This window comes from Trachurus trachurus, assembly GCF_905171665.1.
Source record: "Trachurus trachurus genome assembly, chromosome: 9".
NCBI classification, from domain to species: domain Eukaryota; kingdom Metazoa; phylum Chordata; class Actinopteri; order Carangiformes; family Carangidae; genus Trachurus; species Trachurus trachurus.
Genome location: NC_139895.1, coordinates 21476325 through 21497866, shown reverse-complemented (window position 1 = coordinate 21497866; position 21542 = coordinate 21476325). Strand labels below are relative to the sequence as shown.

Here is a 21542-nt window from a genome sequence, read left to right as displayed (position 1 = left end):
TATTTTGATTCCTGGATCTTTAATCTCCAATCAGAAGATAGGAGCTGAGCAGTTTCCAAATTTTTTTTTTCCATCTTGCTAAACTACTGCGCCGCCAGCTGCCATCTGTCAGGCTCCATGTTGTGGTTGCTGTTTTGTAATGTTGTGAGTGCGTGTTTAAGTGTGTATGCATACCTGCGTGTGTGTGTGTGTGTGTGTTTGGTGTGCGTGTGTGTATTAGGGAGAGAAACCAAGAGAGTGAGAACTAAGGGTCAGCCAGGCTGCAGGCCCAGTGTGCCTGGAGAGTTTCCAAGTGACTGTTTTTTCAAAGAGGAACTAAAGAGAAACAGGACTGGGGAGGGGGGTGGGGGGTGGTAGAAGTATGGAAGGAATTCATATTAGATTAGCTCTACCCATAAACTGAGTAGCTTCCCAACTTTCTCTTTACATTTTTATACAAGTACCTTTCAAAATGCAAAATTTCAGGCCATATTTTGACTTGATAATAATGTACACAGGAATCCAAACAGAGCACAGCACTAGATTCCTTACAGACCTATTCAGGGACGTTTTTGCTGATTCCTAACCTAACCACTTTTTTTGTATTATTTGTGGAAACAGGATTTTGAAGAGAAAAAAAACCCCAAACAAAACAAACATTATTTCTAAGAGACGCTCTAGACACAGTGATGTGCCGGTCTGTTCAACTGTGACTTCTCACTGTTGCCCACAGTCAGCCACTTGTATGGTTTCGGTCTAATGGACGCTGAAGCGATGGTGAAGGAGGCAGAACGATGGAGGCAAGTCCCTACTCAGCACGTCTGTGTGGAGAACGCAGACCGTCAGATCAGGTAAGATACAACCACATTCAGCATGCACCACATCCTTGATGAGCTACAGTATATCCTCCCAAGTGGCCAGGCCAATACTACAGACCACATACATATCACATTCACCTGAAAACACTACATGGCCGAAAGTATGTGGACAGAACACGCTGAATCGCTGCTGTGACGGCCTCCAGACTTTCTGAACAGCTTTCATGCCTGATTTGCCCACATAAATGAGGTCAGACACTGATGTTAGTGATGAGGTATTCGCCAACTATTTCTTCACTGTCCTCGAAGGAAAAAAAGCCTTTGACACGTTGTTGCTGCCAAGTTCGCCAAGTCCTTTGTTCTCTGAAAATATATGCCAGAGCATAAGGATTTCCGTTAACTAGATTAATGGACAGCCTCAAGTATATTAATTGTAGCAGACCCTTGAGATGTGAAGAAATCTGATGCTGTCTAGTGTTTGTATAATGTCCAAGTTTAAAGTGAAGCGCAAGACAAGTGAGCTAGCTTTGAAACCGAAAAACCAAAGTGACAAAATGTGGTCGTGCTGATTTTTGAATACAGGCAGAATAATATGGTGGTTTTTGTGCGACTGTCACAACCCCCCCACCCTGCGTCTCTGTCTCAGTCCACTCTGCACTCCCTCAGTTGTACTGTCTTTCTTTTCTCTCTAAATTTTTTTTCCCTCTCCCTGGTGTTTTATGCAGCGGCATGTGTTTGAGAGTGCGGTTGTGCAAGCTGTACCTTGATAGGGGCCAAGCATTAGTTCTGGCAGGGTGGTTCTCACAGAAGACCTTTACCACATGTGCGTGCGCTCACTCACACATACACACACAGAGGGAGAGAGAGAGAGAGAGAGAGAGAGAGAGAAGAGAGCCAGGGCTTCACAGCTTGTTATTCTTGATGCAGCTGGAAGCCTGAGCACTGTTCTGTGTTAGGCTGGCTGGCTAAACTCTGGCCCTCAACTGGTTTACTTTCAGTCAAAGGCTTGGTGTCCAGCGACTGCAGCATTATCAGTGTCATTCTGTCTGTTCTGCTCCAGTGCACAAGTCAGTCCATATGAGGCTTATGTAAAGTCAAGCCTGTATCACGGGCAGTGGTGCTCAGGCCTCCATACTCATGTAATGTGTGCTGGATTATGGGGAGATTCTCAATGTTGTTGCGCGGAGGAAATAAAAGCAACCGTGTCATTTTGTCCTCCTTTTCCCATGTCGGCTGTCTTTATGGATAGAGATTTGTTAAACGGTCAGTCACACATCTGTCTAGTGGCTGACTGGGAACTGCAGCCGTGTTCATAGAGAAAGCATAAGATTCCTGGAACGTGTTCTGGAGCCGGGCCTATGTGCGTCTCTTCTTTGTTGGTAGATCGCCATGGGCGTGTGTTTTGTACTTCTGCTGAAACTTGCTACGCAAGTGCAGCCATAACCTCACTGCTGTGTTCCCACACACCTTCTGGCTGGCCCCTCTGCTGCGTTCGGTAATGTCTGTCTAAAATCGCTCGCCTCACTCCACTTGGAGCGCACACCAGGAACACTGCCTGATCTGTGTGCAATCAGGCTGGTGGTAATCAGCTGTGCATCTGCTCTGCTCCTTCCCATGTGTACGGTTCACTTATCTGTGTTGTGTCATGGAGAAGCCAGAGCTGTGATATCAGCCGTAGACTCCCCAGCCATTTCTGCCGTCCACTTTCCAAACAGTCACTGACTGCTTACAAAAGAGACAATCAGTGTTTTCTTTTTGTTATTCATGTCATCAAGTCTTCTCGAACTCATGCAATTTTCTTTTTGTTTTTTATTTATTTTAATTGTTTTCATTGGTTTAAATGTAAATTGTTTATATTGGATATTAATCTCTCATGGTCAGTCTAGCATTATGTAAATGATCAGAGATGGAGTCAAAGAACAAATGGAGAAATTGGCATAGATTGTTTACCTGTCGGCGTTCTGGGAAAACAATTCACAACACTGTTTTGAATAACAAACTGCTCTCCCTCCTGTCATACTGATGCACTGATTTATAAGAGAGGGGCGAGATGCACTGTTGTTGCCACGTAAACCAATGACGGCAATCGTCACTTTCATCTTTATGGCTAATTTTGACCGTTCATGAACAAATAGTATTTTTTTTTTTACAGGAATTAATAATGAATGAGATGTTTCCACTGTCCACACAGCCACTTTCTCATGATTTCAGATGGTTACAATCAAGCTTAGAGCAATCAACTTAATGCTCAAAGCCAGTATTTATGACTGTAATTGAATATTTTCTGGATCTCAAGAGGCACTACATGGTCTGGATGGTAAAAGAGAACGCTTATTAATCAAATAAGCAATGAGGTTACTCTTTGTCTCAATTAATCTCTGAGCCAAGCGTGAGGAATACGTTCCAAGAAAAGATTGTCTTTACCAGCCGATAATTGTCTTGAGGATGATGAACTTCTGTGTTGTGTCAGTTGGTTCCTAAAAAGTGTCATCACTGTGATTATAACCCTGACGACAGGGAATCTAATAAAATTGTTTCCAATACAGGATCAAACAGCACAAGTCTGGCATTATTTATCTTTCACCTCTCCACCCTGCAAAAATTAATTATCATGAGCCTTTTATGTGTTATTCTGCCAGCAAGTATAATTCACCGGCTCTGTTTTAGTTTCCAGTGAATAAACTCTGCATGTAATCCAGTGAGTTAATGTGTTGAGTTGGCTCAGCTGCTCCATGTCCAACTGCTGTGCAGCAGCAATGTCTGACTCTTTTTCTCCAAAGCCTCACTCTGGCAAGATGGTATTCATTGTCCCAAGTACTGGATCTGTCCATGTTTTGACTTTTTTTTGGTATTGTAATGCCATTGTATTAGATCATTCAGCAGATGTTATTGAAGGGGTCATTAGATATTAGATGTATTGACTGTTGGGTGATTTTCCTGCTGCTGATCCGTGCATAGCAGAAATAGCAAATAATGTTCTTTGTCTTTCTTATCATGCCCATGCTTCTTGGTTTCTTTGCCTGCTTGAGGTTTAAGAAATGGAAAACCTTAATATGGACTTGGTGCATTTTTGGATTAGATTAAACCAAAAGAAGCATATGAGATTGCTTTCATGGGCGTCTCTGTGTATTGAAACCTAACATTGAGTGTTATTTCAGTCACTAGCAGCATTTTTGGCGAGAGTTGACAGGGCTGAATAGCTCAATGTAGAGAAACGGCAACAGACCCCGGCCACACAGAGCAAAGAGACTAAACGTCCGTTATCGCTGAGGGCGCACAGTGACATTCAGCAGTAAATCCTGTGATGTGTAGATGATGGCCACTTCTGATTAAAGTGGTGAATGTCGCAAAGACTGGATCAAATATTACAGTATAACACTAAGTTTCCTCATCTTTCTTTTTAGAAAGCCATTTTAAGATTATTTGTGTAAATGATCAAATTAACAATAAATGATTTGTTTCAGGCTGTTAGTGTTCGCATTATGGCCACCAGTATCAGCCCAACTGCTGTCTAAAGAAAGATCTTGGTGCTATGTTGCTGGCAGATTAAAACACCCAGTTGTATGAATGAGCATACCACATACCACCGTAGTTCCGACCATAAACAGCGATGCGGCTGCGTTATTCTCATGACAAGCCACGAAGGAAATGCTGGTTGGCTCGACCAGCATTTCCGCCACCACTAATAATAACAAAATAACGATAGAGACAAAACGATATAGGCTATTTATCGAAAATGGGCCCATTAACAAGTGTGGGTAGCGGAGATTCATCCACATTAACGTGAGACTTTTTTATAACCGAATAGAAACTCCTCGTTGTCCCTTTAAAAACTTAAAAAAATTCCTACCAAACCAACGGTAGATGCTAAAGTTTTGAAACTTCACCACAATGTAGCCCAGATACTGCTGAAACTTTTGTCCACTTAAACTTATTACAAATTATGAAGTCCATCACTCTGTTTTTTTCAATAACTGTAAAACTTTTAAAATGTATCTCCTCCCACAATTTTTGCTCAATTGACACCAAACTTGCTACAGAGCATCTCCAGACCGTCCTCCACAAAACTTGTTTCTCGGATTTTTGATTAAGCAAAAATTGAGCCAACAGTGCATGAAAACGTTTGACTGTAAACACTACCGTAAACATATACCATCCAATTCTTGCTAAATACATTTTCAAACTTCCTGAAAAAATGACAATATTCTGGAGTCATGGTTGATGAAGTTTAGCAAATATCAGAATTTTATCTCAAAAACTGAATTTTTGAGAACATTTTGAATTCTGCTTTTTTAATTTTTAAACATCAGATTTTCTCTTATGAAGCAAAACACGTATCATTAAAAACAAATCACCAACATTTCCATGCTGTCAAGATGCAATTCATGTATTATCAGATTTTTGTTTAGATGACTGAATTTCTGACATTTTGACCATTTCATCACAACAGCTGCCCGGGCACTGACTCCCTGAGTGGATAAATGAAGCTACACAGCAGGTCTCACTACCAGCTAATTAGCTCAGCGCGTTAGGAGCTGGTTCTTGGTGTCAGAGATTGTGAGTTCGAGACCCAGCAAGGGTGATGATGATGATGATGATAATAGATCAAAATGTCAGTTGTCCTCAACATGAAATACAAGACAGTTGTACTGATGGTGGAATCACAGCAAGCCTCTAAATTAAAAAAAAAACAAATAGCTTGGACTGGACCATGTGCGAAGGCTCCTAACATCTTAGACTCATAGTAGATGTTTGACAAATACATACCAGAATTTTACCTCAAAAACAGATTTTTCTTTTTACTGTGGTTTCAAATCGGCCTGCACGACAGTGAATGGTTTACTGAATTTGTGAAGCCACTGTTAAACTGCCACTTGTCAATTAGCTCAGTGCGATAGACAACGGTCTTTGGTTCCACGGGTTGTGGGTTCAATCCTCAACTGGTGCAAATTGAACATTATAAGGTCAACTGTCTTGTCTTCCTATTCTCCTGTTTGTTGCTCAGAATTTGCCTAAATTAGCCCGGACCCGACCCATTGCTGCGCAGCAGCTATAATTACCTTTTGGATTGAAGGGGTAAATCCCAGTCTCTTCACTGGTCCTCCCTCTAGTCCCAGACTGGATAAATCCAAGGCTGTGTCTCTGGCCCAGTCAACAAGTCCCTGGGTAGCCCCACACCACCATTTTGCCATTTGTATTACCTGAGGAGAGCTTCCAGGGAAACCAAAGCACCTCACCTTTTGATGTGTTCCTGTCAGAAGCCCCTCCTTTATGTCATGAATCAAGCCTTCAATTTTATGCGTTGCGTAGTGGCAGAGTGAATTCTGTAGTGACTATTAATAGGGAACTAATTTTAACACAGATGATGTTATTATTTGCAAAGAAGAAAGATATCTGAATTTTAAAGACAGGTATAGCCTATACTGTCTCAGACGTCAGCCATATGTATGAATGTGTATCTTATCAGTGCAACAGGATATGTTACTCTGCTCTTATCTGATATTTGCTGATTTGTTGTTTTTAGTTGTAGTTTGTAATATTTGTAAAATTCAGATTTCCCCACTTTTTGTATGTCAAGCTTACTTTGAGTGGACTTTGTTGTTTCCATCAGTGAACTGAAAGTCTTAAAGAATTTGGTGTGTGTTGATTAAAAAAAAACTTGGTGGTACATTTTCCCTTTGTGGTTCATTAGCTGTCAAAAACATAACTGAAACATCAACTCCTGTCACTTATAAACTGTCTCAGTATGTTTTTACCAACCTTTATCCTTTTATTGGTTTCTATCCTGTCCTTTAGAACCATCCGTCCAGAGCACGTGGTTCGGTCGGTGTACAAGGCCACAGGATGCAACGACAACCCCAACCACCATGTGATCTACCTGGAGCACGTGGTTGTACGTATTACAATCACACACCCTCGCCGTGGAGACCTGTCAATCAACCTGACCTCACCCTCAGGGACCAAGTCTCAGCTGCTCGCCAACAGGTAAAAAGATGCCATCAGTTATCTGCAGTGTCATATCACATCACTAATGATCAAATTGATTATTTTATACTTAATTATATATTTTTTTGTATTGTGAGTGTGTATTGAATGTTTTTGTAAATGAATCTATAAGCTGAAGACGGTTCAGTAAAATAGAGTGAAGTGTGATTTCAGTGAAGAGACAAAGTACTTTAAGACAGTTGTCTTGTTGTAGGGTTAAATACTTAGCTAACAAAATATTTCTGTATTTATGTATCATTATTATTTAGCTAATAATGAAATAATGAGCATTATTAGCTAAATGCTAATTGTCCATGCTTGCTTTAATAACAACAGTTATTGTAATTTGTACAAAAGAAACATATAGAAACCTCCAGGGGTCTGTATAATGGATATAGTGTATACACAGTGTATGTACATTGGCCACATTCACCTCAAGTAAACCACAGTCCTCTACAATGTTTGTCCACAGTTCATTAGAGGCTGTGATTGTACAGAGTTGAGTGGTTGAGACTGTTTGTTCTGGCTTTTGCAGCACTTGAGTTGTTTCCTCATCTGATATCATTGTATGTTTTCCGTGTGTGTACATGTGTATGTGTATTCCTGATACGCAGGTTGTTTGATCACTCCATGGAGGGTTTTAAGAACTGGGAGTTCATGACCACCCACTGCTGGGGAGAGAAGGCAGCAGGCGACTGGGTCCTAGAGATCTATGACTCACCTTCTCAGCTTCGCAGCCAGAAAGTACCGGGTATGAAAGTGATGACGATTTCTGTAATTGATTTTTTTTTTAAACAAACAAAAAGAATCACAAGTTCAGATAACCAATTTCTACTTTCAGTGTTACTTACAGATATGGTGTAAGTAGAAAAGAGGGACGTTTTGTGTGGAGTTGAGTGCAGGACTAGCAGAACACACACACGCTCAGGAGGCAGTGAACTTAACTGCTGAAATGACCCACTAACTTAACAACATAATAAAGTCTCAAATGGAGAGTAGCAGTTTCTAAAGCGCTGTTATGTGAATCAGTGTAGTGTCGGCTGACTTGTGCCTCGTTGTAGTGGATGTCTCTACATGTTATGTGATCTGTGTGAACATAATGGTGAAAAATGTATATCAGTAGAAGAATAAACATGCACAACTGCATGACAAAAAATAACTAGATCATAATGACAGTGCTACATATGAGATATAAGAAAAAAAGAAACAGCATCACATACTCATCCGCTCACTAGCAGGACCGATTGAAGTGTTGCTGTGTCTGTAGAGTGACTCTTGCTGTGCTTGTGTTTCCTCAGGCAAACTGAAGGAGTGGTCACTGGTGCTGTATGGCACCTCTGTGCACCCATACTCATCCTCATCCCCACCTCTGCGCAATGAAAGGACTCGCTCCACAGACATGCTGACGCCCACCGATGAGGAGTTCACAGAGGAGTACAATGGTAAGAGATAAATCTCAGACAGGTTAGCTGCAGCAGTAGCCATGTTATCATGTGTTAAAAGGTATCATAATTCTTTTGCAGACATTTTTTTTTTACTTACCAGTTACTATGGCGAATAGAAATACAGCAACATATGGTTTAACGGTGCCATTGGAGAGTGTAGAGCGTGGAAAATGCTGCTTCCAACAGTGGGTTGACTTCATGAGGCTGTGATCCTGTGGTTCTTTCTTCTATCACTGAAGTGTTTATTGTGTCTTTGTCTCCAGGCCCCTGTGACTCTGAATGCAATGAGAATGGCTGCGAGGGCCCTGGACCCCATCACTGCATTAACTGCCTCCACTACTTCCTCAAATTTAAGAACAACACCAGGTCAGGCTGCATTTTTTCACACTTGATGTTGGCTTTGCAGGCAATATTTTTTCTTACTGGTTTACTTCAAAATTTTACTGAACATATTGGCCTGACAATCAACTTCCACATTATCATTGTTTTTATTCCCGAAGTGGCTCACAAATGAGTCAAACTATTAAAAAGTTAGTATATAACAAAGGTGAAATAAGAGACTATGTGACAAGTTATATAAATACTGAGTGTGTTAGTGACAAAACAACAGACTTAATTAACTATGTTTTTGTTTGGATAATTTTAGGTTGCATAATGAAAGTGGCTGAAAATAGACTCATGTTTGTCACTTTAGAGGAATAATTAATAATAATAATAATGATACAAATTAAATAGCAGCCTGTTCTAACTCCACCAAAGCCACCTTTTTTTCCTTTGAATTTAAAACATGCATTGAGCTAAAACGCTACAGACAGAAGATACGTCTGGCCTGTATATTCTTCAAACAACATCTGATTGTTTTGAAATGTGTGGAGTCGTCTCGGAGTCTAGAGACAGTCAAATAAAGAGAGGGATCAATACTAGCTGAGGGGTTCTTAATAAGAAAGTTTTATAAAGTGAATGTTAATGCCTGCCGACCCACGATAACTGGATTTAATCGGCTCGAGGCAAGATTTCCATTAAGTTTACATGCGTCAAAGAAACATTTGTATAAAAGCCTAGTTTGCATGAATGAATTTAATAATCACCCCATCAGCAGGATTTGACCATCTACCTCTTTTTCTCTATGAACACAACAAAGAAGTCAGAGCAGCTGGTGACTTTCTGACAAGTGAAACTGAAAAATAGAAAGAAGAGATGTGACTAAGGTATTTATTTGGATGAACTCAGCGCACTTGTATTTTAAAGCCTTGTAAAACAGTGTGCATCAGTGTTAAAACTAGTATTGCAGTGGTTAGTGTGGAATTCAACACATTTCCCTTTTCTACACCATGTGAGTTCGTAGTTCCCAGCTCATTTGTCTTGTTTGATGGTCGTATGGTGTGAATAAGGTGAAGAAACAGTTGTGACCGGATTCATTTCACCTTGTCAGGCTGATAACAGAGGTGCTGTTTCCTGTTAGTCATAATATGTTGAGTTTGTCCCACCCCTCTGTTAATTGTGGGTATATGTCTGCAAGTGTGTGTGAGAGAGAGAGAGAGAAAGAGAGAGAGAGAGACTGTGTGTTAGACAATGAGTTTGTGCATGTGTGCACATTTGTGTTGCCCTTAGGATCCCATTAGGATCAAAGTTGTAATTGCCTTTGTGTCAGCGGGTCTCTGCACTAATAAAAGACAAACCGATGCAGGTGCATCAGAATGTGCAAGCTTAGGTCCTGCCTTATCATTAGCCCACTTTAGAGGTGCACTGCCCTTTTCTGCCACCACAGGGAGCAATTGATGAATGACGAGTGGGGGAGTGGTGGGAGGAAATAGGAGGGGCAGAGGTGGTGTTGGTGTTTAATGTTAAGATAATTACATCCTTATATGTGTTTGATGGTCTAGACTCAAAAGGTGGGAACTTTCAGGATTTTTTTTGTGCCCCTCTTTGCAGTTTTACGTCCACAAAAAAAATGTTAGTGGGAAGAATTATTTGTTACACTTGTATGCCTAAAACTTTTTCGCCGGTAAAATTGTCCAGTTTAACCCTGGATAAGTTGTTAAATTTAAAAAACAATATTGTATCTGCTTTTATTTAATTTAGGATGAGGTAATTTAGGGTGATGTAATATAATCATGTGCTGTTTGGGGAAAAAAGTAGTGAGGAAATGATCACATCCATAATGTAGCTACAACCCTGATTGTACAATGTGAGAGGTGAGGACTCTCACTGCATTTCAATAACAAGAATGATTGTGAACCATGTGAAAATAAGAGTCACCTTGAGGGAAAAAAACATGACATGTTACTTTAGGACACTTTTACAGCACAATTGTCAACACAATTTAAAGAACGTGGATAGCAAAAACCTTGAACTTTGATGTAGATGCTTTCATTCTTTACATAATCATTCCAGCATAGCAGAGACATGGTCTTGAAGTTGGAGGACAAACGGATGGTAGTGTGCACGGCACATGTGGATTATGTGTTTCACACGTGCCATATGTGTTTCTTGGCAGAAAAAGGAGTTGTGTGAATAAGGCTTAAGGAGTGCATACGTGTGTATTTTGTGCTCCTGAGGATTCTAGAGATTTCCATTTCACCTAAGGAAGGGAGCCTCGGGGTGAAGTGGGGAATGACACAGGCCTGTGAAGTTATCCAACAGATGTTACACCTGTTCACCATATAGCAGCCAGACACACACACACACACACACACACACACACACACACACACACACACACACACACACACACACACACACACACACACACACACACACACACACACACACACACACAGTCCCTGGATGTCTGTATGTTCCCAAATCATGATGTGCTATTGATCCATGAAAAAGAAGTTGACATTTACTTCAGATGATCATAAACAAAATATCCCTGCTCAACTCTATGAAAGTGTATTTTACTTCAGCTTGAATTTAAAATTGCACACTCTTACAAGAGGCCCATGTTTTACATTTAATTACGTAACTTGTCCCTATCCTGCTTCCACCCCTTTAAGGATTTTCAGATTGAACAAGGAAGACCTTCTTGTCTTCCACTTTTGCCCTTAGTGACGCTCCTTTTTACCCCATATGGTTTGGTTTGGTTTATTTATTTAGCACAAAACAAAAGTGTATAACGCTGCGCAAGGAGAGAACGAAGTCCTAGCGAACTTGTACAAGGTTCCACCCCTGTCAATAATACAAAACAAGAGACAAGCATACAACATACATGAGCTAAACAAAAGACAAAAGATCAAGGTAGGACTTGAAGCAAATAACAGCAAAAAAATATGTGACAAAAGCAGAACATTGTCAGAGAAAATATAGTTAATATATCTCTCTTTTCTCTCTCTTCAATCAACTCTCCGCAGGATGTGTGTGTCGGAGTGCCCCAGTGGATTTTTCCGTGATGATAGGAAGCGTTGCAAGAAGTGCTCCTCATTGTGTGAGACCTGTGTTGGTAGCCGTAGTGACCAGTGCACCACATGCAGGGCTGGCTTCCACCTCAACGAGGGCTCCAACACGTGTGTTGCCAACTGTGCCGACAGCTTCTACCTCGATCATGGTATGTTTCACTGCTCACTAAACTGGCTCTACAAAGCACAAACTCCTAACTAATGAGTGCACACATGATTGCACTTTCATTGTTCCAGCCTGGATTTCTTTTGTGTTTTCTGTCTGTCTGTATCTCTTTTCGTATAACTTGTGTGTAAGTGTTCTCAAAAAGCTGCAGGAAAAAATGCATCTGTTAACGATAAATCCATCAGTGGCTCAGCCGCAGTTGGCCATTGCACCCGACCAAGGTCACTGTCTATCCTGGCAAGTCCATTGTTAATTTGCTGCCCATCGATCAGATTTTCAAGGTCTGAAGACTTGAAGATTAGAGTATAGTGAAATGTATTGTTCCCGGTGGAGGAGGTAATCCATAATCAGGACAATGCCAGTGCACCTGCATCACAAAAAAATAATCACAACTATCAACAGAAGTGCTTCAGTTCACTACCTCAGAATGACGCCATTGTATCCTTGATGTAATGTCTGGCCACTTGTTTATTTTCTATGCACTTACTGAACCGAACAAAGCTGAAGAGGTCGCTAGTTAGCAGGTTTTTTTTTTCTTCACCAGATTATTGTGGAGCAAAACGTGAAACAAAGCAGAACTGCAAGACGATTATCTTTGGATCATGATACGAGGAGTCACCTTGTTTTCTCTGTGTCAACTAAAGCTTTATAATAAATAGAGCGGTGCGTACATATGGAGTGGTAAATGTGTGCATTTACTGCCTTGTTTTATGTCAAAGATGTATGTCAGTCTGGATGAAAGTCAACCGGCAATGAGAGACTGGAACTATGTATGTCTTATAATTATATCTATATATTGGTTTGCCGCCAAGACAGTGTGAGTCCTGGCAGCTCAGAGAGTCTCTGGCAGCAGATCTGATGTGATCTGATCCAAGTTCAATCATAACATTTCAGCAGGCCAAGATGTAGCAGATACTTCTTTCCTTCGACTGTTGGCACTGAAGAGGAACACGTTGTGTTAAATGAGCTATCTAGAGTCTATTTTGTCTTTGTTAGTCTGACAGCAAGTCAAGGTGAATTCTTGCCTTTATCAGTGCATAGACACAGATTTGTGTTTGGTGGGGTATGAACTAACTTTAGTGTTAAATCTACTATTGTGTCCCTAATATCCCTAATAAATGCTCATATCCAACAGTCTAAAATCTCAACATACTTCAATAGAAAGCAACAAAAGCAGCAGATCTTCAAATTTGAGATCTTCAGGACTGGTGCCTGACTAACTAATTGCTCCATCAACTATATCATTTCAGCACTTATTCTGACCTTCAGATTGCAGTTGAAATAGGAAAGTAATGTCTGGGAGGCAACAGTAAAATATTTTCTACATTTTCTGTCTGTGACTTGTCCATATCCTGCTTCCACCCTTTAAGGATGTTCAGATTCCTGAAAATATGACCATCCCTCACTTACCCTCAATCTCCTCCTCTAAGCTCTGACCATATGACTTTCCAAACAAAACAAAAGGTTGTGTCAGACATAAACAATGATTTTGCAGAAATAACAGTTTTGATTTATAGTCATACTCCTAAATGGTCTATTGGTTTCCCCTGAATAATAAAACGTGTTATTTACACATGTTTTTGGCAATGCTCATCGCTGCTGAAGGCAGAAGGGTCCATGTGCGTTGTGTCAAAGTGTCATTGCCTTTAGTCTGCCTTTTGAAATATTCATCTACATTCCTTTCGTCCCTCACCAACACTACAATCTTCTTTTTTATCCCTGCAGCTCTAGCCTTTTGACATTTCCGTTCTTCCCCCTCCTCTCTTACCATCTCTTTCCCCCGCCTTTTGTCCTCCTGTTTTGTTAATCTACCCCTTATTTCACTTATTCCCTCTCCTTTCCTCCTCGACTTTTCTCACTGGTCTCTCTCATTCTCTTTACCTCTGCCCCTTCACCACTGTCTTCCTTCTCTGCTCCCGTTCTTTGTTTCAAATGCAACCAGACCTCTGGTTCATATTAGCCACTGTGTATGACTGGCTCACCCTGTGTCTTCCAGACTCCAACATTTGCAGGAGATGTCCAGAGAACTGTAAGAGGTGCAACGCCTCCAATCTCTGCACAGAATGTAAACCTGGGATGAGGTAAGCTGTAATTCACACTAAGCAAAGCCTAACCAGAGTTACTGATTACTTAAGTTGTGACAGTTGTGATTTTAGCGACCTGACAGCATCTGATTTCAGTCTTGCTGTGTTTGCCGCTACATGACTTGTGACTATAACTTGCAGTCTGTTTAGATTTTGGCTGGACCACAAAAGCAGGGCCAGCCCTACAGTATAAACAATTATGTTTTTGACTGAGTGATATAGTTGTGTTAAAACTTGCACTGTTGCCAACCTCCTTATCAATTTTTTTCATTCAAAAAAAAGCACTGAGGAACAAATCAAGTGACTTTTTGGTCGAACAGCATCTTCTTTTTCTTTTGTCGTCTTCACTGCCCCCTGCTAGCATCAGACACAGGCCTCTGTGTGTTTACTTTGTTCAAATGGTAGAGAGACATTGCAGAAGCTTGTTACCTAGATGCTGGCTGTGCTTTGGATGAGACACAATATGAGGAAGACATCCTGCTGCTTCTAAATTTATTTTGAAATGATCATTTCACAGTTAAATATAGACAAAAGGCCACAGCACAGCTTGCAGTCTTAATGGTCTGCTCCTCGGCCCTTGTCCTGTTATCTGACATCAGAAGTTGGAGTGAGAATTCAATTCAGCATCAAATACAGGGTATGTTTGAATACAGAGAGCAAAACTGAAACTGCCTGACAGTAGGCAGACTGCAATGACATCAGTTGTTTACAGTGCTTCCACAACAGTTTTTAGTTTTAATGTCCTCAGTTTTGCACAGAGACCTTATAAGGTCCAGCCACACTATAGGACCTAAGCCAGTCTTGTTACCACAGTAATGCTATAGTTAGAAAAACTGCCTCAGAAATGGTCTGTAGGGTTTGCCTGAACACTACCTTACATCAGAGTTGTACTGTGGCCCCGTTACAACCACATAATCAGTCGACCTCCAAAGACGTCGCCGTGCTTGAAACTGAATGCTTGCAGAATCATTGTTCAATGTCTGAAGCCCGCTCTGCCTGCTCCTTTCTGACATTAGAAATAGAGGTTGCAGTTTCCAGCAATTTTTGCAGCCACTTCACACAGGAAATTTGCCAGGTGCGTGGAAGCGAGACAGTAAGCAAGAGTTGAAAGTCTCTCCGGTTCTCTTTTTTCACATTTTATGCATTTCACTGTCACCACCTGTGTATGCAAACAAGTGGAGCACTGTGCTAACATCTCAGATCTCACTGTGACATGATCCCAGACACGGTTTTTTAAGCTTCCAGTATTGTGCATAATATTTTACATTTTCTTATGCTCTGGAAGACTAGACTAAAACTTGGACATCAATTTTACAATTTGAAATAAAGTCCAGTGAATTTGATCAGTGCTCATCTGCACAACAAAGGTTTATAGTGATGTTCCAGGCATGTGTCCTCTGGCTTCGGAAACTGAACACTAACGCCAACCCAAATTTAACATGTAAACAGCTGAGGGACATTATTTATACTTAATCTTTTTTAAAAATTATTAGCGATTATTTGTCCATGTGGCTGTGTGCTTGGAAAAGTCCCTTAACATGTGATACAGCCCCAAGCATGCTGCCTTCATACCTGCTGGTATAAATCGCTGGTAAGGTTTAACATTACAGTCCGTTGCATCTTTTTGCATCTGTTTTACTCGAATATCATTCTTGTGGTTTGAGGGGGAAAAAAACGCTTAAATGCTGTAGGAGCACAGTGTTGCTAATGTAGACCAGCACATTGTGTTACACTGTGGTTTGGGTTCGCAGCATGAACCAATGAAACCAGGGCCTTCCAACCGTTTTCCACTTGGGGCCCAAATTGAGTAAACTGAGTTTCACTCTGCGACCCAGGCTTATTAAAGCCCACATATACATGTTATGCAGAGCCACAAGAAGTGAAGCGAACCTCTGATCTAACACATTTACTTATCCATGCAGACATGTTTCACTTCATTTCTGGCCACTTCTGCGACAGCCTTTTCAAACTGCCCCACTACACTGGACCTGACAATGGTTAGGGTGTTTCAGAGTGCTTGAATTCCGGATAGGTCAGGAAGGAAACACTTGTGTGAAGTGTTTAAAACACATTGTGGTCTTGAACCGGGTGTTCAGCGTAGCCAGAGGTGGAGGTGGGGACACTTGTAAGCCATAATTTCCTCTGAAAGCCAGTGAGACCACAGCAAGTCGCATGCTCACACACGTACACACATTCACGCAGAGCTCTCCCTTCTCACATTTAGCTCACCATTCACGGTCGGTTAGTAGCTGAGGAAGAAGAGAGGACCAGGCGCGATCGTTTCTGGGAAACGTTAGCTAACACAGACCAGCTGTTTTTCAGCTCAGTGCAGCAAGCTCACCAACCTGTCCTCACTGTGACTTCACAGGACTGACTGTATAACCTCAACACCTACCTCTTAACTGACCGCTACTCCCAACATCTGGCGTTTCCAAAATCAGTTGTATGTTTTGGTTTAAACATCAAATTCCTTTTGATTTCACTTGAATTCGGGAGACGTCACATTCCTGTACATCAGTCAGAACGTGAACTAAAGGCCATATGTTAATGTGTACACCCACTCAAAGCCACGGGTGCTACAGTGTTTTGTTTTTCTTTCTCCCTAAATATTTGAAAATAGTTCATTAGCAGCTGGCTTATGACGCCGCAAATAAATCGATTTGTTGTGCTTGTTTTCTCTGCTTTTATTTTGTTTAACTGACTCGTGATGTTGGCTTCTTGTTGTGTTTTAAATGACAAACTTATTTTTTTCCCCAAGCAATTTCAGCAATGTAATAAAAATGTATCTATTTTCTCTTTCTCTTTCCAGTCTACAAGCAAACAAGTGTCAGATGACCTGTGACGTAGGGACTTATTACAATGGCCACAGAAGGACTTGTGAACCCTGCCATCGGGCCTGTGCCACTTGTGCAGGTAAGAGGTCAAAAGCCATTTAAATGTTAAAATGCACCACCCCTACTAAAAACTCACTAGGTCAGTGTTAACTTTTTGTTTTGCAGCCATTTTGAACGTTAAGAGACATTTCTTTGGTCATTTTCTTCTGTTTATCATGTTTTTTTTTTTTTTTTTTAATCCCTTACCAACAACCCTGAAACGTGTATTCATGTCTTTGTCAGGCACAGGTATCGAGGCCTGCACTAAGTGTGCAGAGAGCTACTTGCTTGAGGAGTGGCGGTGTGTGTCAACCTGCAGCACTGGCTACTACTTGTCAGAGCAGACCTCAGACAACGGACAGGTGCAGAGGTCTTGTAAGAAGTGAGTCACCCCACACACATCCAAAAAGCTCCACACCACAGAGAAATATGTGTAGGTTTCATCTTTAACCTCTGTTTATTCTTTCCTAGCACTACTTGTTCTCTCTGTAGTGCACAGTAGTCGCAAATGTTGCACTATCCCTTTCAAATAGAAATTAAGTAATTTTGCTTGGGGTAAAAAAAAAGGTTAATAAACTGAAGCAAGAGGAAACATACCCAGATAACCTACTACAATGGACTTTGCTGCCATCAAAAGTTTACAATAAGAGCATGCATGCACCTGAGTCAACTTGTATGTACAGTATATGTGAACATTTTTGAAAGGAGCGTACTTCTGTATGCAGTTCTTCTGCTTCACTCTTCACTAATGTGAACCTAGAATGTGTGAAAGAGAAGGGAGAGACCATACTCGCATACTTCTAAACTCATATTCCTATTTTTGATGACTACTTTGACTCTGTGGAGGAGTTTGCCTGTGGGTGTGATAGGAGTCAGACATCTTGGCTGCTTTTTTTTTATTATTATTATTATCAGTGCTTAGGTTGACTTGCCTCCCTGTGGATTTTTCCTCTCCAACCTTGATTTTTTTTTTATTGCTCACTTGACCCTTTACCATACGTGATTACTTCATTCTCTGTTAGCTCCTTCTTGGTCTCAGAAACCGACATCAGATTGTTTCCAATAAATGTTTTGACTCATTTTCACGCTAGCAGGAGGGTAATTGTGATAAGAGTGTTTTCTTGTTGCCTAATTTTTGGTCTTTTGCTCCTCAAGGATTATTTCAGATACTTTCTTATCCTGTTTTTCTTGAGATAACAGTTGTGTTAAAAAAAAAAGATAAGAAAAAAAAGTACTCTCTTACTGTGTTCATGAACAGGTCAAAGAAATAAACCAAACAAAGTTAGTAGAAGATGGCTGGATTGTCCTTGAAGACGAGTTCCAGCTTTAAATGAGGATATGTGAGCACAGTTCAGAGCTGGAAAGACTAGTATCTAACCTTTCATTCAACCGTCTGCAGGTGTGACCATAGCTGCTACGAGTGCTTGGGGCCCGGTGAAAGAAACTGCAGCAGCTGTGTCAGTGGGTACAATCTGGAAGCAGGCGCCTGTGTGGTCAGCACCATCTGCAAAGATGGTGAGTTGTCAGCTTTCTTATCTCCTAGATGGTCTTGATGTGTTTATTTGTTGCATTGCACCTCAGAGGGAAAGTTTGGTCAGGTTGCATACTAGTATGATCTGCAGTGAATTTTCTGTAAGGACTAGGACCCCTAGAGCACTTAATTGGACATTCAGAGCATGAAAAGAAAAAGTTTTATAATAAATTAGATTCACATCAATGTTTTTTTCAAATTGTTGAGGGCAAAAGTCCACAAACTATTGTCTAAACAATCCCCAGCTAATCAAAATACCAAAAGCCTCAGAGGTGCAGATTTACATCTCAACTCACTGCCAGTCTGAGCCTATTTTGCATCTGCATTTAAATTAAATTGTGTAATATGCCACAGGGTATAAAACAAATGCAAAACTTTGCTTTATTAAGTCAAGCTAAGGTTTCAACTGTAGCCTTTTTTTTTTTTTTTTTTTTTTTTTTACATTTTAAAGCTTTGCACTAACTTCTTGAATAAAACCATTCAAAGGGCACTGTTGTCGCTTCAAAACAGGAAGGCGGTCTGTCCTTGCTTTTTGCCTTTTGTGTTCTCTCTGTTTTGCGTAAAACTAATATAAAAACTCTCTGGGGCTACACACTCATACATGAATCACCCTTTTACTAGTTTTCACCGCACACTGCATGGGCTAAAGAGTTTCTTGAACATCTACTACCTCTTAACACCTTTCCTCATTTTTGACGTGTTCCATATCATGCTGTCCTCTACAGTACTCTACTCTACTGATTTCACTTGTGTCTATACTTGCTCTCACCATTTTTCCTCTGCTATGCTTTGTGGTCTTACCTTTTCCAATTAATGCATGTTTTGAGTTATGGATCTTTTAATATAAACATTGCTTTTTTCACTAACTTGAGACTTAGCCTGTGATTTGCTGCTCTTGCCATGACCTTCTAGTCAAAAGGAACCTGTGGCTGCAAAGTCTCACGGCTTGTGATGAGATAAAGCTCATAGGAGAAAAATGGTCTTTGCTGTGTGACCTTTACACTTTACTCAAAGTGCACACTCAGTCTGTTCACAACCTACCTCACTGCTTCAGTATTGTTTAAACTGATAAGCAGCTGAGAAGTGGCCAGCATGTTTGGATGCTGTTGATAAATGCAGGAACTGGCTGACAGGTTTTTACAGACTGGTGGTCCACTTTATGTTTTCTCTAATGCTGAAAAATGACTCCCGAGTTGTGAATTTAAAAGAGAAAAAAAAAAATCGTCAATTTTCTAATTGTGTGACGTTTGTTTTCTCTCTCTCTCTGTTTTTTTTCTCCCGAATCTGTTTTCCCTCTCTCCTGACATGGATCCAATCACTCCACTGGACTACAATCATTTTCCACCTCGATGAACATCACCTATGATTGGATCAAAAAACTCTCCCTGTTACCTGAATCCTCTCCTGACCAATCACATGGCTCTGCCTACCATTCAACCATTTCTAATGGTTCTACCCTGTGTGTGTGTGTCTGTGTGTGTGTGCGTGCATCTTTCCCCTCTCCCCTCCTTCCAAACTCCCCTTGTATCTCCTCTTCCTGGTCTGTGGAAAGCAAATGAAGAATCTTGGGCGGAAGGCAGTTTCTGCGTGCTCGTTAAAAAGAACAATCTTTGCCAGAGGAAAGTGCTGCAGCAACTGTGCTGCAGAACGTGCTCGCAAAAGGGGTGACGGGATGTACTCACTGGGCGTAAAGGGAGTGCAGGGGGGGATGTGGGGGCACAGGGGGCACCCCTCCTTCTCAAGGCCCCCCTGCCCACTCATTCACAGTCACATAATTTATAAGAGAATCTGTGCCTCTTAAAGGGACTGCATTGGAGGTGCGATGACAGGACTACAACAAACCTACCTTTTTTCTGTACTGGGACATACACACGTGGTCAGGGTGTAAAATGACTGGGACTTATTTCAAGAACAAACAAGCAAATGAAAACAAAAGTGAAAACAAACAAAAGAATAAACGTGTCGGTATTTTGTGACCAAAGCATCGATGCCAAAATAATTGAACCTTCTTTTTTGTTGCCAGTGTAGGAAGCATAGCTAAAACAGGAGCCACTCAGCCTGTGAGAACTCTGAATACGTCTGTGTGCATTTTTATTTTGGCTTCTCTTCCTCCTCTCTTTCCAGTGTTAACGATAAACAGATGGAAAGTGAACATACAGTAGGAAAGGCTCTGGTTTTCTGCCTGTAAATATACGTCAGAGGAAAAAAAAAAGAGAAGCTCACTCAGTAATGTGAAAATAATGTCTGTCTGGGCTGACTTTGGCTGTTTAGGGGAGGGAGGACAAATTCACACACAGTTATATACACACACATACACGCACACACAGGCAGAGCGTAAAGATACATATATACCACACACATACACTTATAAACATGAACTCAGACACATAAATCAGCCGTCACTTGAAGTTACAGAGGCCACAGTGTCACCATATGCCAAGACTGATGCACGTTACTGACCAAAACCACCTCATTTCATTTATTTAAAAACATAAACCTGCCCTCTGAATAGTGTGAGTGTGTTTGTCTTTATTGGTGTGTGTAGAAGAATGCCATTAATTCCTGATGTAAGCCCAGGCAGCATTGATTCATTCCAGAGGTACTACAAGACGAGTCGATAGTCATTCCTTCCGGAGCTTTCTGCAGGGAAGGCAATGCTGCAGTGAGTTATAATGAATTTGTGGTACCAGGGATGCACCAACGCCCATTTTTCACACATGATGCACATTCTGGACACCAAACTTTGGCCCAAAACCGAGTATCGATTCCATCCATTACTGTGATTGAACAATCTAAAGCTCCACCATTATTTTGTTGTCATCGGATTGAATAATGGAAGTCAAACTTATATTTGTTGCAGGGATCCTCAACTTTTCCATATGTTGGCTTGATTGTCCATGTGCCGTAATGAAACCATGATAAAGACGGTTTGTCCAGTAAGAATAATTGATCTGTATCGGTGCATCCCTTCATGTACTGCTGTCAAATAAAGTAGAGTTTTAGATGTCTCTTCGTCATTCCATTTGAATGGAAATGCCTATCAACTGATACGCATCTGGTATGGTACTGGTATGGCTCTACACTTTCAACACAGAAGGTCAATGATCGGCACAGAAAATATTCTGTTGTTGTCATGTTTCATCTGCAGGTAGAGGTCTCTGACGGGCAGACAGACTGCTGTGGTCCAAATCAGAGCTGTGACATTTTTTTTTTACTTTCAGTTATTTTCAAAAAGGGAGTTTATCCAAAATGTAGGTATTGAG

General features: G+C 40.9%; 1 protein-coding gene across 2 annotated transcripts in view; it reads left to right on the top strand.

Moving 5' to 3' along the window:
* The window catches only part of pcsk5b (proprotein convertase subtilisin/kexin type 5b), a 54457-nt gene extending 33172 nt beyond the window's left edge, over window positions 1-21285 (top strand). Inside the window, exons 11-21 of one of the 2 annotated variants that reach the window (XM_083978730.1) lie at window positions 713-830; window positions 6594-6782; window positions 7397-7533; window positions 8081-8224; window positions 8491-8593; window positions 11581-11774; window positions 13788-13872; window positions 16685-16788; window positions 16992-17130; window positions 18148-18263; window positions 19841-21285. In XM_083978730.1, the coding sequence (XP_083834856.1) occupies window positions 713-830; window positions 6594-6782; window positions 7397-7533; window positions 8081-8224; window positions 8491-8593; window positions 11581-11774; window positions 13788-13872; window positions 16685-16788; window positions 16992-17130; window positions 18148-18263; window positions 19841-19947 (1436 nt within the window). In that variant the 3' untranslated portion in view covers window positions 19948-21285. Of the gene's footprint in view, window positions 1-712; window positions 831-6593; window positions 6783-7396; window positions 7534-8080; window positions 8225-8490; window positions 8594-11580; window positions 11775-13787; window positions 13873-16684; window positions 16789-16991; window positions 17131-18147; window positions 18264-19831 lie in introns of both variants that reach the window. The other variant, XM_083978729.1, reaches the window with a different exon arrangement.
* Window positions 21286-21542: the final 257 nt, after the last annotated feature.